At 36.0% G+C, this 20,312-nt stretch overlaps 1 protein-coding gene across 1 annotated transcript; it reads right to left on the minus strand.

The window, feature by feature from the left end:
- Positions 1–4,010: 4,010 nt before the first annotated feature.
- On the minus strand, positions 4,011–9,562 carry LOC110459868 (GTP-binding protein GEM-like). Its single transcript, XM_021512333.1, has 4 exons — positions 8,836–9,562; positions 7,888–7,976; positions 6,589–6,772; positions 4,011–5,351 (listed from the first exon to the last, which is right to left on the minus strand). Exons 1-4 carry the CDS (start codon positions 9,455–9,457, stop codon positions 5,089–5,091), a joined length of 1,158 nt encoding a protein of 385 aa, XP_021368008.1. The 5' UTR covers positions 9,458–9,562; the 3' UTR covers positions 4,011–5,088.
- Positions 9,563–20,312: the final 10,750 nt, after the last annotated feature.

Raw genomic sequence — 20,312 nt, forward strand, 5'->3', positions numbered from 1 at the left:
TTAAACTAAATCTAACAAATTTGTTTAGTGTGTTTAAGAATTATAGAGAAAAGATTGACATATAATAACTTAAACAAATTCCCTCAACACAAGGGGTTGATCTTTACCGGGAAGTTATAGGGAATGATATAAATCATCTTAAACTACCTAACACGTTTTCCTTTTATACAGACAAAAATTATCGAGACCTGTTCTTCTATGCGTATAGGATGCCTCTTAAATAATGATGACAAAATATGTGTGAAGTTCTATAATTAAATCACTTTCGATGGCACCTATCTGACCGTAGGGTAATCTATAGGTGTGTGTAAAAGTGGTTGACATTTAAATTTCCGGGAATCGTAGGACTTTCAATGAAGGAGTTATTAAGATATCCCACAAGTGCTTATTGCCGACATTTCCAGGATCGGCAAACACGAATACACAAGGCGCGCTGAAGGTAAAGTAAACGATTTTTCGTTCTAAAAAGGGAACACTGCCCCCAGGAGAGCAATAAGCCGTTTACAATCCGATGTAGTCACTGTCAATTAGCTATGGCACAGCAGTAAAGTCGACAACTGATATTGAGTTCAGTATATAGTGTGCGTACAAAAGGATACGGGTTCCTGATATGGTTCAATCGCCCTGGTTTCTCTATGCAAGCTATATATAGTAATACCGTATTGATATAATCTGTTGTTTTAGAACTTTTATGTCAAACTTGACAACAACTTATCATTAACGGAACAGTTCATGGTAGTCCCTATGGTTTTGTGCTTCGATGAACGATTTAACAAATGTGCTGTCTTCCTGTGTGGGTGGTGTAGTTGGTTAGGTTACTCCCGGAGAAGCCCGATATGTTACTATTGATGTTGTTGGTATGCCTCTCGCTATATAGAGGCGTGTTTATGTTGTTGGTATGCCTCTCACTATATAGAGGCGTGTTTATGGTGTTGGTATGCCTCTCACTTGCTATATAGAGGCATATAGAGGCGTGTTTATGTTGTTGGTGTGTCTCTCATTAAATAGAGGCGGTTTATGTTGTTGGTATGCCTCTCACTATATACAGGCGTGTACATGTTGTTAGTATGCCTCTCACTATATAGAGGCGTGTTTATGTTGTTGGTATGCCTCTCACTATATAGAGGCGTGTTTATGTTGTTGGTGTACCTCTCACTATATAGAGGCGTGTTTATGTTGTTGGTATGTCCCTCACTGGATAGAGGCGTGTTTATGTTGTTAGTATGCCTCTCACTATATAGAGGCGTGTTTATGTTGTTGGTATGCCTCTCACTATATAGAGGCGTGTTTATGTTGTTGGTGTGCCTCTCACTATATAGAGTCGTGCTTATGTTGTTGGTATGCCTCTCACTACATACAGTCGTGTTTATGTTGTTGGTATGCCTCTCACTATATAGAGGCGTGTTTATGTTGTTGGTATGCCTCTCACTATATAGAGGCGTGTTTATGTTGTTGGTGCACCTCTCACTTTTTACAGGCGTGTTTATGTTGTTGGTGTACCTCTCACTATTTAGAGGCGTGTTTAAGTTGTTGGTATGCCTCTCACTATATAGAGGCATGTTTTTGGTGTTGGCATGTCCCTCACTATATAGAGGCGCGTTTATGTTGTTGGTATGCCTCTCAATGTATAGAGGTGTGTTTATGGTGTTGGTATGCCTCACACCTGCTATATAGAGGCGTGTTTTTGGTGTTGGCGTGTCCCTCACTATGAAGAGGCGCGTTTATGTTGTTGGTATGCCTCTCACTATATAGAGGCGTATTTATGGTGTTGGTATGCCTCACACCTGCTATATAGAGTCATGTTTATGTTGTTGGTATGCCTCTCACTATATAGAGGCGTGTTTATGGTGTTGGTATGCCTCTCACTATATAGAGGCGTGTTTATGTTGTTGGTATCTCTCTCAATATATTGAGGCGTGTTTATGCTCTTACCATGTAAGAGTAAAAAGGATTATTAGACACATAAGTCCTGTGGATAAAGACACCTTGCCTACTCGACAGCGATTTGCTGTGATTTTCTGACTTTATACAAGTATGCTTTTTACTGTTACATCTTCATAGTAGTTTTTGTTTTCTTTGATTAACTAAATGAATAAACAGGGCATTCTAATCAAAACGTTATCTAATTTGCTAACACAAACTCTGCAACATATTTAACACAGCAAACTTTTTAATTTAACATTAACATAAGAATATTTCCGCAACATATTAAACCTGCCAAAGATAAATCGAGATATATTTTTTACAGCCATCAAACGAAATGCCGTTCGAACCATTTCCTTATCTATATTTATCAATCTCATGATTAAAAGTTAATAGATCGTAAGGTGTAATAAATATTTAAGACATTATATATATTGTCAACGACATCAGATAAAAGTTTGAAATTGAGCCAACACGTATTACACGTAACTTCCGAACTGTTAATTGGTAATTGTATACACTATCAATAATCGCAATGACGCTTCATTGTGGACCATCGGTTTCAGGACCAATTTATATTCCTGCGTTAGAATCACTGGTAGTGATTTAGAGATCGATTAGAATTACACTGTGATTTTTTCTTTTTGTAGTTATAACCGAATTTACTGTTTTTACGATGAAGAGACACTTTCATTGGTTCATTACCATATACAAATGTAGGACGATATTTCACGCGCGAACATGCATTTGATTCTAGAATACCATGCACGTGTTTCACTCCTCCCTTCACCTCATCGCAGAGGTAAAACAGCGATATGTCAAGTAGTGTTGATGAATTGTTGCTTTTGATTGATTGAAATAAACGCCTTTTATAAACTAAATGACGCTTGCTGGGTTTCTGATCATAATTGGAGATAGGGTTTTTCTTAAAGTGCCTTGTTGTTGACATTCACAAGCCATATAAAAACTCCGCAAAACTTGTTCCAGATGAAGGGTCACGCTTAGGCAGTGGAAACGATATATCTTCATTGGTTTCAATCATGTCTTGTGAAATTACAATAAATCAACAAATTATAGGCAGATGTAATGCTTCCTAAATATATCTTGGTTAAATAGGCAAAATAAAACATAAACAATCATCGAAATGCACAGCATGTTGTGATTTGAAGACAAACGCATTAGATGGCAAATAGTAATACGCGAAAAAAGATAGGTACCGGCATACTATTGGTGTATCGGCTCTGAAGCGAGACACACAGTTTCATTACATGTCACGTGGTAGAATATCTGTTATCGACATAAGTGAAAGTGGTCATGTTCTCTTCGTATTTGTTTCTATAGAAAAGCGACACGATGTAGTGTTATCACTCTATCAATCAACGGGTTGTCTGTGTCTGATTCCATCGTTCAAACTTTCAGACATTATATAAATATATATGGAGCTAACATAATCCCACATCTATGGTTAATCCTGTAAGGTGTATTGGAGCTAACATTATCCCACATCTATGGTTAATCCTGTAAGGTGTATTGGAGCTAACATTATCCCACATCTATGGTTAATCCTGTAAGGTGTATTGGAGCTAACATTATCCCACATCTATGGTTAATCCTGTAAGGTGTATTGGAGCTAACATTATCCCACATCTATGGTTAATCCTGTAAGGTGTATTGGAGCTAACATTATCCCACATCTATGGTTAATCCTGTAAGGTGTATTGAGTACAAGTGACAATGATACCAAACGATATTTGAATTTATTGCGAAGGATTAATGTGTATTCATGTGTTTCTGAACAAGTTACACGTTCCAACGAGTGTAACTTTAAAATGTATTGGGCATTAATGACTTTATATTTATGGTGAACTAATGTTTTCCCTTTTCCTTTCTGTTTCCACTGAACTATGATTTCGACATCTCCTTGATATCTAAAGAAATACATTGGTAACATGCCAAATACAGTAGACTTAACTTTTCCTTTGATAAGACACTGTAAAACCATTTTTCTCTCCAAATGGTTAATGTTAAATCACTTTTGTTAAAGAGCTAAAACGACATTAATGTGAAAATATGACAAAACTGATATATATTTATACAAATATCACAATTTATTTGGATCTTAACTAACTCGTTGCGATGTACATATTCCATACACCTTTATATACATACTTTTCTGGAATGAGAATGTCCTTCCACTGATACATATATGTGTAGTATCAAATAAAATAAAATACACTTAAATAGAGAATAAAATATCAGGGAACATTGAGATGAAAACCAATTGAGATTACAATGATGAGAAGAATACAATGTTTCGATAGATAGTATGAGACATAGGGCACCATCAACTGATTCATGATCTGATCTGTATATTACATGATACTTCGAACGTCTTAGCAAATCATTGTTTTCCCTTCCATTTATGAACGTAAACAGTTTTATTGTTTTATATTTTCAAAATGTCATTTAAACGTTTCGAACGAACGAAAACTGAACTATTTATGAAAGGGAAAGGTAAAATCCTTTTCAAAGATGGACAAACTATACAACACACAAGGAGAAAATGGAATGGAATGTAACATCATTACGCCTCTGAGGTGACAAAAATATGATAAAATCACCTCTGGGAGTCTACAAAAGCAGTTGGGTAGAATTATAATTGATCTTTTATTTGATTACGTTAAGAGCTTTCCAACCAAAAATGAAAATGATCTGATAAGATAAATAAACTGTTGTGATTTATATTCCTATTGGTAGAAAACTTTATTAAATTAATGACCATTAAATCGATTTCGTATAAAAAAAAAAAAGAGAAAGATAAAGAAGAATCGAGTAAGTGAGGAGTATGTTATATACAGCACTGAAATAGGATAGGTGCAAATAGACAATTGATTGAACAATACGAATATATATACAATACTATGTAAGTAACTTAATAGTAAAGGATTTGGCACATATGGATAATATAATTGTCAACACCCGCACCGTGTGATATCATTGTCAGTTAAAATCTGAAATGGACGAAGTTTGATTGATATCTGAAGACTGGCAAGTCCACGCATTATGTTTATGAAGTCTATAATGCTGATTAACACCTATGATTAACACCTACTGCATCCGTTACTGTCGTACACTTTCCAAACAATGTCTTGTCTTTTAGATATTTCATAAGTCATACAAATCTTCACAAGAACTGCTTTGTTTTGAAGATTTACGGAATAATCGACTCAAAAGTCCACGCGCACCTTTGCTTTTTCTGCGTCCTTGACCATCTGCAATGGATGCCTCCGACTTATCAACTACTTCTGGGTCAAGTTTAAGGCGGATCTGGCGTAAGACCCCAACCAGTAATTCATCGACATTGTGATTGAGGGTGACGGATGTCTCGGCATATTTACTGTGGAAGTGTTCAGCCATCCGTTTTGCTTCTGAAAAGACAGAAATGGAACAATTTTATAAAAATGTGCTTTTAGTTAAGCATATATGTCATTGTTTTGTGATAAATCCTGCTGTCTATATGCACTGTGTTTTGTCATTTGCGATAGGACACTATACTGCGATGTTTTTGATAAATGTTGAAGCCAATTGTACCTTTTATTGATTTTATAACCTGGCGACAGATATTAAACCGATACAATAGTGAGTAACCTGTAAATATCAGTGACTAATTTTCAATAACGTCATTGCTACTGGTGACTGTTGTGAACAAATATTTGTAATGTTACGCAATTACAATAACACAGTCACGACAGGAAGCGTTCCCAATGTAAATGAAAACATGGCGTGATTCTCACCGAACACAATAGCCTTTTGTTATTTATGGACGGCTTTTTTAAGAGGCGTAGAATAAATCAAAATTACTATTATACTTATCAGGATATGCTATACTTGTGTATCGGTAACATGTCCTAAAATCGATACCATAGCATACACTATATCATAGACGTTCACATCATCACATATTACACCTGACTCGGGTTGACAAAGAACTGTTAACTTTTCTTACTTTTATTCCAGGATACAAAATTATTTTCATTTCCGACATTTAATTTAATTATATCAAGAAAAATTAAATAATAATTTAATTTAAAAAGATATCGTATTTGTGGACTGTTCTTTTCTTTTCTTATATTACTAACGTGTGTTATATCTACCGACTTGTTATTGTTTGGTTTTAGTAGCAGTGAAACTGACTATGCTTTCACGTGACATAACCTGAAGTCTGTTGTCATTGTATTGATATGTGTACCGCATCGCCTGGTGATGAGAATGATTCATTCATGAAACGTTGGCAATATGTGACGTTTAATGAATGAACCTTCAATCTATCCGAGTAGTATTATCAATTACCATATGTTACGATATTAAAACTAGAACATCACTCCCTTTGATAAGAGAATATGACATGACCCACTGATATTTCCCAATATCATTTCTAAATAAAATCGAGATAAAAATTCTCCAAAACGCCCTTTTTATCTAAAGAGCAAAAGCTTGTTAATTTTGAAAAGGTCAATACCCTGAGAGAATAATGAATTTCTATCACCTGATGTTTCTACAGTAATGCAAATAAACATTAAAATCAATCACAAAAAAATGTATTATAATCATATTATCGCCGTTATGAGTTTAAGTGTCAATCAAACGTAAATCAATAAAACGCACCTTCGGAGCTGACCATTCGCCTCCGGACAAGGTCAATTTTATTGGCCACTAGGATCATTGCCCGATCCATTCCCTGGGTATCCCGTAGCTGATTAAGCATTTCTACTGCTGTGTCGAACGACGCTCTGCTATCCACGGAAAACACAGCAAGGTAAGCATCGAAGTTCAGGTTACCCTGGTCTCCCTGTAGGGAAACATAATAAAGATAAAGTTAGTAAACCAAGATTATGAAATACTTTACATATAAATGGATAATTTTATCTGGCATGTCATTATCAAACCTTAAATCATATTTATCAAGTTTTGCGCACAAATGATGAACGGTATTCGGTTTTTTTATTCAATTAAGTGAGCTCTAAGCTCTTTGTACGAAATACACTTTATTAATATTTCGAATCGTATTCCACTTTGACGTTTAGATAAAGGGCCCGCGGTTCTTCAGTTGTGTGACTCATCTTGGACTAAAAATAGCACATGTAATCTATTTTAGGCTGAGTCATTGCGTAGCCATAGTAATGTTTTAGCAAACAGCACGCATATCGATTGATCATTTTCTTGACGTCTACTACTTATCACATATGTAAGATTTCATCACTTTCCTCCTTAGTCATGCAATGTTTGGGTGAACCACAAAACAGTTATCAGCTGATTAACAACACGTAATAAGTGTTTCCAAATGTGTAAGTGATAACCGTCACACACGTTACCAACGACTGTCATTGTGCCGTGCACATCTTTGTTATCATATACTATTTTTAGACATACCGTTCTATTTATAGGTATATATAGCATTTTTCCTGATACACATCAATTGATTGATATTTGTATTCCATACCGATGTATCAAATCATTGTTTGAGTCTGCAGAGCATATACAATGTACACACGACTCGGTAAGTGGTACTTCTAGGCTCGGGGCAGTATTATTAACGCGGAACTATTTTTGTTAGATAAAGAGGCGCTTACGACAGGAATCTTCCGTCAGCATTTCAAAGCACCATTAGCGAAACGATAAGATTTCCTGCAGGGAGGGTAATTGTATTATCTCATCTAAAAAATGTCAGTAGATTTGGGGAATGACAAACCTACTAGAGAATGTGTGCCGCCGCACGCGTGGTATGTACATCTTGGCCTGTTTAACATTATAATGAGGTTACGTGCGCGTTTTATACCCGTAGTGTTATAGTATAAGTAACTCCGCAGCTATGTTTTCGCATGTTTAGATAATTTGTATTGTTAGTTATATAGTTGTTGCATGGATAAATTGTTTTCAGTTTTTATTCATCAAGTTAATACTGACCTGGTCAACGTCATCAGAGTCAATAAATTCTAGTGTGGACTCCTCCCCTTCCAATAAAACAGACACGGTACCACTGCCCTCCAATTCATCTACAATAAAGGAAGAACATCATTAATAAAAGTTATGAAAACTAAAAGAGTTTCAACGCGTTTGATCAATATAAATATGTAAGCGGCCAGATTTTTTTGCAACACTTTATTTTTCAAATGATTTCTGTAGAGGTTACATTATTTATTTCAATTTTGGAATATTTATGCCTGTACTGATAAATATTGTTGTAAGATACCACCACACCACTTTATACATAAGTTTAGTTTTAATCAAAAGTACATGTAAAATAGCTATATTGTACAGTGTATGCGTCTTTACTGCTTTGTAATATAATATTCTTATAAACACCACGATCTATTAATACATGTTATCTTAATGGGATATCAAAAACTCTCTGAAACTTCCTCTTCCATCACATTAGTTTGTATATAAATAAATAACTTTCTTAAATTACTAACCTTCATGCACGTTCGCAATTGTACAGATTAATATCTAAGTAATGTAAAATTAAGACCGGGAACATCCATTTTGTTAAACGAGGTGTAATAGCACATTTTAATAACAGATAGCGCGTTGTCTGCCTATGTAAACACCAGTGAGTGATTGGATGGGCTGAAGCCTTGCCTGTGTCTATATGTCAAGCAACCGAGGCAATATTTGAGTATTCCAGATATTTAATTATGTCTCCTATCCATCACCTTGACCTGATTTACAAAATTACAAAATGTATTGATGTCTCCCTTGTAGGTTTTGAGAAAGAAAAAAACAATTTGGTTACAAAGTTACATACTTTGTTTCAGAAAACAACAACCTACGTTTCGAAACTAGATAAAACGAGGAAAAGAAACAAAGTTTTATAAAACGTCAATAAAATTATTTACATTAATAAGTTCTTACCTGATGTTATATCAAGGTTGACCATGTATTCGGATGTCATAAACTGATTGGCGAGGGCGCTCTTTCCGACCCCAGTATCCCCTATGACCAGTACCCGGTAGTATCCAGTGCTGGACGAGGATGCACAGCTGCACCCCGTTGTGCTTCCATCAGACGTGTCACTTGGGATTCTCTGTCGCTTTTGGTCACAGCTTTGGTCACGATCTGTCATTTTAGCAGATCCAGCAGATGCGATACTGCTATTGCTCTTTCTACGGAAAGAGTCGCCTCTGTTTTCAATTCCTTTAGATGTCATTTTAAATGACCGTACTCTCTCAATTGTTTCATCAGAATCATTGATGTCTGAGTATGACATGCACTGGGCCAGCATATCATCGTTTCCAACTGGCAGACTGTTCCTTCTTGGTTCCGCGAGCTTGAACCTAAGTCCTTTGGGTCTCGGCCGATTTTTGAAGGAAGTTGACCTCGAATTAGGTGCTGACATTGCTCCTCTCTCAAAGTCCAACATTTGTCTTTTTAAAGCAGCTATTTCTGGAAATATTATGTCGACGGATTTTTGTGATGAACTGTCCATAATAGGTTCACCTTGTGTTGCTTCCTCTTCAATAGTATCAGTAGTCATCGTTTTTAGTTATTAAGTTTGGAAGTTAAAGATAGAAGTAGATTCTGCTGTTCTCAATAGCTCCGCTCTAGACGGTATTGATCCAACACTAGAACCACGAAGCTTTTATATACACAACGACCAATCAACGGGCCCGACACATTGATTACGCAGCTGCTGCAGCCGCCTAGTCAGGCGCTGGGATACATCGCCTCGCTAGTAACGTCACCAATATGATGTAGTATGGGAGAGAATCTCACTACCGCCAGCGACAGTAGATTGCTGTCATAGAGAATTGATCGAATGGCGGTGAGTGCGTGTACGGTGTACGAAATTAACCTTTACAGCGTCTCTTAAGTACATCTTATCGTGGACAGTTGTAACTATTGCACATGTTCATTAACGATTGTATGTATGTACCATTGTCTACTTCATTATGTATATACAGCCGATTATGTCGGACAGTGGTGTACTACACAGGTACAGTCAGGGTTTAATGCAGACGTGTTATCGGGTGCATAGTACCGGTGTGTACGAGAGTCTGGCAAACTGACATGAAATAAATATAAGTCGTTTGGTTAAACATTTCATTTAACTTGACACTAGTCTACTACTTAATGTAGTATATGTGTTTCCAAAAAGTATTGTTATGGAAACAAGAGCTACGCTATTATTTTACCCTTAGTAGTAAGTAGTACGCCATGATCCATATGTAGAGATGTAATATTACTGTTACCAGTGTGTATCAACAGAGCTCCTTTGTATCGATCGATATTCAGCAGTTTTCTGTATGCCGGCAAACGATCGTCACAGGTTTACAAGTTTACCATGAGCAACTAGTTGTAGTGCACGACATACTACAACTAGCAAATCCATTGCAGCAGGTGAAGTTCACGTTGGGTAATGACTGATTTTGTCGACAAAGAACGTGGATTTTACTGCTCTATAAGTCAAACACCGCATTGTTTACATCACTATTTTCATAGTTCACTCAACAATAAAACATTTTTACTTAGTGTTATTATTATTTTACTTTATCTGAAAATAAAAAAAAGGCTTCATGTCTAGCTATTCGGTTGAATCGAAATGATTAGAAACGATTTTTTCTTAATCTGGTGACCTTACATTATAACCGATTAAATCCCATTAGATAACTGCTATGCTTTCTAACATTATCCTAAAGTCATATTAAGGATGCCCTTCTTTAGTATGTAATTCTAATCAAAATATGCATTCCATATGCCAGCATTTATATTCAGCCATACAAAGACATATTTATAATTTAATGTAAAAGTGTTTTCTTGTGTAATTAAATAGCTTTATTGTGATGATAACACGGATGCCTAACTTAATCTGTCTTAACTCATATTGCGGATACAACAAACATCAATGACATCAATTTGAAAAACACATTGTTAAGAGATGTGTCCAGTTTCCCCAGGCCCGGGGATCAAAGATGAACGTAACATACACGTGTAGTTGCATCTTTGAAAATTTGTAATAGATACAGCATGTCAAAAATGAATTACACTGCCTCATACAGCTGTTTCGTCCTTTTCGGACTCGCTTGTGATGCTCGGGGACAAAAAGTTGGAAATTTAAATAGTCCAAACTACTGTTTAAGCAGAATGACAAATTGCGTAAAATCCCGTTACTATTAATTTAACATCAGTCCTTCTAGCACAGCTGTAATGTGTGCTGGTAATTTGGAAACCTTACTACATGAAGGGCTGTGATAGAGTTTGGAAAGTCAGATTTCTTCAAATATCACGACGACTGTGATAAATGTCAAAAACTGGGGGTATTCGAGAGGTGCAGGTCGATACAAATTATGTATATGTTTTTATGGTCACCTTGATGATCTTATAAGGATAGATTATATTTCCTCGTGCGAAATGAATATCAACGTAGTTGATGATGATCAAAACCTCTTTATGAGATATATCGACCAATTTAATAACTCATTAATGTGTTCTGGTGTTGCGCTGGTACTGTCCCGATTTTCGATTTGTTGTTGCTACCGGAGTTCTCGGGGTCTATACAGACCATACGGGGTCTATGATCCTAACCCAGAGATAACTTAAACTATGCTCAACAATTCCTTGTGAGATGTATCGACTCATAAATCTGTTCTGTGGTTGAGGTAAATTTTAGGTAATTTTGTTCAGGTTAAATTAATTGGCAACAGGAAATTTGCCTGCATGCATTGTAGAAGGTACACTGTAATTAAGAAATGGGAACATGCTGTTTGCCGAATCAGAAAACATTCGCTAATTCTATTTTAATTCTATTTTCTTACTTTATCACGGAACGGAACCACAAGAGGAATCAAGTCAAGATTAATTATGAAAGGCGCTCAGAGTTCTGGTGTAAGAGTGTTCAATATCAAAACGGAATCGAATATGTCTTTTTACACCAGGTAAAATATAGTTTTGTTTTACCATTGCAGATTTAAATAGTTATAAATTGCATGTGTCTCCTAGACATGAGCTGAGTTCAGGTTTCTGACACACTACTACAATTGTTCTGGTACATACGTTCACGAGTGCGAACAAGTGTTCATTATATAAGATCTCTGACTAATATACGCAGATAACTTATGTAGTTGGACAGGAAAATGTGTTCGTCAACAATAACAGAGTTTTTTGTTGGTCTAATGAGTGCTATGGACAGATGTTTACTCTAAGAGGAAAATATCGTATTATATTATTTTATAAAAATGACAAGTCTAGGTCAAAGACAATTGACACGCGACAAACCAATTTATCTGTACAGAAAGTGTCCCTGGAGCACCAGGGTATAGTTATTTATGCTGTGGGGCCAGCCAAATATTCGTACGTATTGACGTCACTGTGCATATATAATCCTCTGGTTTTTCCTGTTTGGAGGTTCGGTACATACTACTTACCGTCTGTGTACTATGAAGTAGGCGCACTAACAGACCTTTCAGCCATTTGACCTTGCTCCAGCAACTATTGTCTACCACATGTCGATGTAAATATTTAATATTTGATTCAATATTGATAATGATGACGTTCTTAGGGCCTCTAACATCTGATAAACTAGTATGAATATATCTGGGTGTTCAAACGAGCTGACCGTTCTTCAAAAGTCATCTTAGTATTTCCTGATCTTGTAATGTCTGCACTTATATGAAGAGAAAGAATGGGTAATCGTAAGTATATCCCTACATAGGGCAATTATACACGTACCTATTTGATAGATTCTATTTTGCAGGTTCACTTACTTAACAAACCAGGGACCGAATACTTAGTTTTGTTTGTGTTTAAGTCCTATAAACAGCTATGGTGATTTAAGGGCATGTCCGGTTTTGGTGGTAAGGCCGGAATTCCAGGAGAAAAAACACCGACCTACGGCTAGTACCTGGCGACTGTCCCACGTAGGTCTCGAACTAGCAACCCAGTGTTTGAGGGCTAATGGAAGCAGAATGCCAGACGCTTTAACCACTGGCCACCGCGGCCCCGGGACAGAATAAAAAAACAAACAAAAAAACAACAACAAAAATGTTGCTATTTACAAAAACAAGTTTAATGATGTTTTTATTCGGGACCGAATAATATCATTTTTCAATTTGTCTATATAAATAGCAACAATATAATGATTGATCTTTAAACCCAATATATTTGTACTGCATGACTCTTGACAACAAGACTGGAATAAGTATAGTTTTATATAGATTGGAATTCCATAGCACTAAAGATTGAAATGAAATATCCAGAATAACAACCTATATATATATAAAAAAAAATCTGCGCTTTTGTTTTCGTATTTTTTTAAATTAAAATTAAAATTTGATATTTACAATGTATACCATTTTAAGGAGGACAAGCTGATTCCGTATTGATTACTGATGTGGTTGTAGCTAAGCAAAAATGTCTTCAGAGAAAACAAAAGAACTTAGACTTAATAATTCGATAAAACTATGCCAGACTACATATTGGAAAAGAAAAAATGGCGACTTTTAAAAGAATTACAAAGGGAATTAGAATAAACGTCTCCAGTTATGTACAATCAGTCTCTACTTCAAATAATGTCACGTCCTCAAACACTGCCCTTCTTATCGACTATTAAAAAAGAATAGTTTCCAATCAGTGCATCAAGGTGACTATAAAGCTTTCTCAATGGCAAGTTGGTGCGTTAGTCTATGACATCCATCACTAAAATCATAGCGTTTGGAGTGAACCCTCGAATATCGAGTTAAGTGTGACATGTAAACATAGAATGTGGAGGAAGGATGTTACTGTCAAGAAAGTGTAAAAAGTGACTTGATGATCGGAACATTGACCTCGTTCCTCTTATCTTACAGCTAAGTAATACACTTTTGGTCATGGTGTAAATTAAGATTGAGATGCGCGTCTGATGTAAAAGAGTGTGTTGTGTCCTTATGAGGCGGTTCAGGCCGGCGTACACGGTTGATGTGATCAAAAATATTTTGCTTTTAAAGACAACGCATCATAGGCATATCCAAAAGTAAAATTGAAGGTTTGGACATATTTGTTGTGACCAGTCACGATAACCTCTTTGATAAGTTCAGACTTACATGTACACAAAACCTTTCGGCTGGGAGAGAGGCACAGTTTGTTCCTATAATAATCCTACAGTTTGCTGGAGCATCTTGACACTTGATTAAGCAAAGATAATTTAAAAAAGAAATATTCTCAATATTTTTATCCTCAGTATATTTCATCGGGGAATTGGTCAAAAATGGTTTACAATCATACATTTTTATCGCCATTTGCCTTTCTTCGAAGAGAAAGCTCTCCTAAAATGAGGCTGGATACATTCCCCCAAGTTTGGTACCAGTTATGATTGTGTATAGAGGGGGATTTTTTTTATTGAAGAAAAAAAGCAAGGAGGAAAATAATTCAGGATTCAGTCTACAATGTCAAAGTACGACGGTATTGATGGCAAGAATATTTGATGATGCTTGCGTGAGCAAATAGCAGAGTCAGAGATAAAAGCTTACTTGAAAGGATTATTGTGAAGTTTCGGAGTGCAGTATTAAATGAAACAGGTCTGTAGCCTTGTGACAAAGAAGCATGTGTTAGCAGTATTTCGTCCAGTAGGAAAATATAAATGTTTCGTGGTTTGACACAAGCTAAGTTTTTCATGAAAATGTTTCTTTTCGTTTGATTTGGATATCAATCTATTAATTGTGTTTTTTTAATGATGTACCATATATATTTAATCGATCCTATGCAGCAGGCTGTAGTAGCGTCTTCCCCATAATCCATCAACATATTGAAAATCACATTACTATTGGCAGTAGATCTACAAGGCGCTAGACACTTTGGACTTCCATGAAAATCTCTCACATTTGAAGCTTTCCATTATGGCTAGTTATAAGATTGCCACTTTATTACTACGTGTCCGGCTTGGCCCGGGTTGAATGATGATGAAGAACAAGAGCATACAGAAAGGAGAGTTATTCTAAAGTCATCTACATTCAGCTGTTGTAGCGTTTGTTTGAAGTTAGAAAACTTGGAAGCTATTGGTTTAGAATAACAGTAGGAAAGTGTTGAGGTATCGTTGTTTCTAAACCACGGAGGAATGTTAGCTTTGATAGACTCGTTTGATACATAATATAGCAGATGTTAAAGTCATATAGTCCCTCGTGGCAAATCCGCGCAGCTTATCTAGACCAACTTTTCCCAGCCCCTCACCTGACTTTCGACACCAATGGTGTTTCGAACTTTTTTGGTGCAAGTAATATTTTAAGAAGTTGCACGGTTTACAGGTATGGAATGCTATGAAAGCGGAATGCATTCTTATTAAATTATATATAAAATTGGTAGACTTTCTGCAGTTTGAAAAAATAAGAAAATAGAGGATGTAATATTATAATCGAAGTTTTATAATTGATTGTTATAGTAGGTGTATACCTGTTGCAATTTTACTGTTTCTTGAAAGTTTCGGGACGAAATTCATTAAACGATACTGTCCAGATATAACAGGTAAAGAACGGAGGGTGAAAGAATATAAAATGAATAAGCATATGCATTAAAGTACAGAGATAGTGAATACAAGAAAGTAACTTTGTATTGTGGACTACAGGATGGGCCTCATTCTAAGACATTCTCGCGTTGTATTCTGTCCAACCCATGTCTGAGAAAATAACAATGTTTAAGTCTACTTCCACAAATAATGTACGTTAAAAGATAAATTATCTTTCATTAATTTAGTAGTACTTGTATGTAATGACGTGCTCTCTTTTTGTATTCTGACGGGTGAAAATATAATGCTGGAAACGATCACCATTCGTTTTTGTGTAGCTTCTGTCGCTGTATTGTGTAAAAGTGTTAAGGTTGTCTTATCTACACGAGCCTCTGACGTTTATATGTTTACATGATATTTGTTTATAAAGAGTTAACCTATTATTTATTTGCATGTATACCTGTCGACCTGCTGTACTTACTGTAGGGGTATGCACATTACTACACTATTTGACTTGATACCATAGATTATGAACTTTCATACTCGAGTATGTTAATGGACATTCCAGAAGCTGGCGCCAACTCCTACCGATATATCAACGTAAAAGAGAGATATAGACGTCAGTGTTTAGTAAGTACCTTTCAAATGTTTTCTAGAATGATGGTGTCTTTGCAAGTGCACTAATTCTGACATGGAACAAAATATTACGTTATTCGCTCATTGTTATAACAAAGCATTGAAAACAGTGTAATTGGATACAACGCTTTCGAATACACTAATCAAGTACGTTGTAGTAGTCTAAACGCTTCAGTTTCTTTAATTCACATGAATAATAATGTAAACTTTTACACCTCAATAAAGAAATGACTAAACTGATTATTTGAATGGGCGGATTGGTCGAGTGGTTAACACTTCGGACTTCCACGCAGGCGGCCGGGGTTCTATCCCCAAAGTCGTCGCACGCATGGCATGTCAGAGAAAGTGTTTTTCACCTGCCCACACAACTCCAACAACCCATGTGGAGTATAAAATGGTCTTGGTGGATGTTACCGTATCTGTGATGTAGCATTCAAGTGTGGTGGCACTATAAAAGATGCCGTTGGAAGCACGGTCACACTACATACAAACAGAACACAATACATCTCTATCACACACGCAGGCATACACTAATAGGGAGATATTAGCCAAGTGGCATATGACTAGTTGTTAACGCCTGATAAGGCAGCTCCTGCGAATTCCTCAAAAATTGTATATCCTAATTGTATTAATTGTAAATATATGTACTGTAAAGCTTTAGAGTGGCTTATGTTAGCTAGATAGGGCGCTATATCAAATGGTGTATGTTTATTATTATTATTTTTTTAAATCGATATATGAAAAAGAATTTTTTGAAACACTCTATGATGTAACGGGAAGTGGTCGAAATTGGTCGCCCCTTAATACTGATAATGATGTACTATGAAAGAGTCTGGTGGACAGGCACACATGTAGAACGGAAGATCGAATATGGTCCTTACATATATGTATACTTACTTAAGTACACATGGTCGGTCTTTTACCTTGTAATATAACTGATAGAAAAAACCCAAAGACAAAGTCTTCGTTAAAAACACTATCCCTTTTTTAAATTGAGTGACGGTTTGTTAGAAAACGCTCCTTAATAATACTGCCATACCGTAATGGCCTGAAATAATTTTAATGATTGGAATGTACCTTTTGAAACTACTGCTATGTTACAGACGCCATTGACGCAGATGTTTCCTGGGGTGTGTACGCACTATAGAGGCTTTATTAAAATATAAGTCATTATAGAACCACGGTAACCAGAAAACTGGCAAGCTTCCATGAAAGGTGACCAAGGGAAGGATTAACATGTTATCAGTACCGAATTTCGTATGTCTCTATAATGACTCAACTGTTCCGTCAATGTAAGGGGTTAGGAGTGGGGTCCTGTAATTGACTCCTCGTGTGGTGGCACAGACAGTGCTTACACCATGTTGTTGTGACGGACATATACGTCACTTACGATTTATACACACACGGTGGTGGGTTATTGTACTCGTGTGGTGTAAACAAGTTATTACGATAAACACGACATGTGTTGTGGAGGTCACGATGTCTCACTGTGTAAACTACTTCATAAGTCTTTATTATCGCTATAGTAAATATGATTACAGGACTTGGAACGATGTGTTGTTTGTACAATTTCAACACTTCTCGGAAATATGTATGATAAGGACGATTTAAACAGTAATCTATTATTGATATTGTGCAACTAAATTCAACATTATGAGTTTTGTGTCCGATTTTAAGTTCGCTTAATGCAATACGTAGTTTGCACAATGGGAGCTTCTAAAATTATAAAGAATTGCTTTTTAAGATTTTGGACTCATCAATGCCTAATTAATATTCTTTTTTGCTTTTGATTGATAAATGATTAATTTTAAATATTCGGTTCAGGCCCTTTTGTTGATACTGATCAGAACTGCCATTGTAATACATATAGCTAGCAAAAAGACTTCACGTGTAAACCAGAATAATATCTAAGTTTATACAATCACATCATATTCAGGCCAAATAAAAATATCAGACTTAATGAACCATAAAACAATGAAACCGCCAGTTATTTGGTCGAATTATCAACGTTCCACACAGCAAGTGCGAGAGTCACCTTTTTTAGCACAATTTTAATCTTCAGTAATCTTACGTCATCATTCCGTCCGCGACATGGTCTTGTCACATTTGTTACTTGGGTAATGTTATAAGAAAGCGAATTAGATATTATCCGAGATACACATGTAAGGCTAAAAAGTGATTTTCATGAAAAGAACAAATGTAGGAACAATTGTCTGTTATTGAAACAACACAATCATGATCTTCATCAGATGTAGAACACAACTCTCGAGTTTTATAAAGACTTACATACCAATCGCTTATATAAAAAGCAGAAATAAAGCAATAATACTCCATAAAGTCATCTAAAAGAAGGAAATATTAAGGGTAGTATTTGGACTAAATTTTATGTTTGTAAAGAGGTTGATCCGGTGTCTTTTTAATGCTTGAAAATTAAGAAGTAGAGAAAGGTAGGAACTGAACAGTGATTGTGCATTGGTATACTGATATGAACAGTGATTGTGTATTGGTATACTGGTATGAACCGTGATTCTGTATTGGTATACTGGTATACTGGTATGAACAGTGATCGTGTAATGGTATACTGGTATGAACAGTGATTGGGTATTGGTATACTGGTATGAACAGTGAATGTGTATTGGTATACTGGTATGAACAGAGATTGTGTATTGGTATAATGGTATGAACAGTGATTGTGTATTGTTATACTGGTATGAACAGTGATTGTGCGATGGTATACTGGTATGGACAGTGATTGTGTATTGGTATACTGATATGAACAGTGATTGTGTATTGTTATACTGGTATGAACAGTGATTGTGCGATGGTATACTGGTATGATCAGTGATTATGTATTGGTATACTGGTATGAACAGGGATTGTGTATTGGTATACTGGTATGATCAGGGATTCTGTATTGGTATACTGGTATGAGCAGTGATTGTGTATTGGTATACTGGTATGATCAGGGATTCTGTATTGGTATACTGGTATGATCAGGGATTCTGTATTGGTATACTGGTATGAACAGCGATTGTGTATTGGTATACTGGTATGAACCGTGATTGTGCATTGGTATACTGGTATTAACAGTGATTGTGTATTGGTATACTCGTATGAACAGTGATTGTGTATTGGTATCCTGGTATGAACAGTGATTGTGTATTTATATACTGGTATGAACAGTGATTGTGTGTTGGTATACTGGTATGAACAGTGATCGTGTAATGGTATACTGGTATGAACAGTGATTCTGTATTGGTATACTGGTATACTGGTATGAACAGTGATCGTGTAATGGTATACTGGTATGAACAGTGATTATGTATTGGTATACTGGTATGAACAGTGGTTGTGTATTGGTATACTGGTATGAACGTTGATTGTGCGATGGTATACTGGTACGAACAGTGATTGTGTATTGGTATACCGGGATGAACAGTGATTGTGTATTGGTATCCTGGTATGAACAGTGATTGTGTATTTGTATACTGGTATGAACAGTTATTGTGTATTGGTATACTGGTATGATCAGGGATTCTGTATTGGTATACTGGTATGAGCAGTGATTCTGTATTGGTATACTGGTATACTGGTATGAACAGTGATCGTGTAATGGTATACTGGTATGAACAGTGATTGGGTATTGGTATACTGGTATGAACAGTGGTTGTGTATTGGTATACTGGTATGAACTGTGATTGTGTATTGGTATACTGGTACGAACAGTGATTGTGTATTGCTATACTGGTATGAATGATTGTGTATTGGTATACTGGTATGAACTGTGATTGTGTATTGGTATACTGGTACGAACAGTGATTGTGTATTGGTATACTAGTATGAACATTGATTGTGCGATGGTATACTGGCATGAACAGTGATTGTGTATTGGTATAGTGGTATGAAAAGTGATTGTGTATTGGTATACTGGTATCAACCGTGATTGTGTATTGGTATACTGGGATGAACAGTGATTGTGTGTTGGTATACTGGTATGAACATTGATTGCGCGATGGTATACTGGTATGAACAGTGAATGTGTATTTGTATACTGGTATGAACCGTGATTGTGTATTGGTATCCTGGTATGAACAGTGATTGTGTATTGTTATACTGGTATGAACAGTGATTGTGGATTGGTATACTGGTATGAACAGTGAATGTGTATTGGTATACTTGTATGAACAGTGATCGTGTAATGGTATACTGGTATGAACAGTGATTATGTATTGGTATACTGGTATGAACAGAGATTGTGTATTGGTATACTGGTATGAACTGTGAT

This window comes from Mizuhopecten yessoensis, unplaced genomic scaffold (genome assembly GCF_002113885.1).
Source record: "Mizuhopecten yessoensis strain PY_sf001 unplaced genomic scaffold, ASM211388v2 scaffold10247, whole genome shotgun sequence".
NCBI classification, from domain to species: Eukaryota; Metazoa; Mollusca; class Bivalvia; order Pectinida; family Pectinidae; genus Mizuhopecten; species Mizuhopecten yessoensis.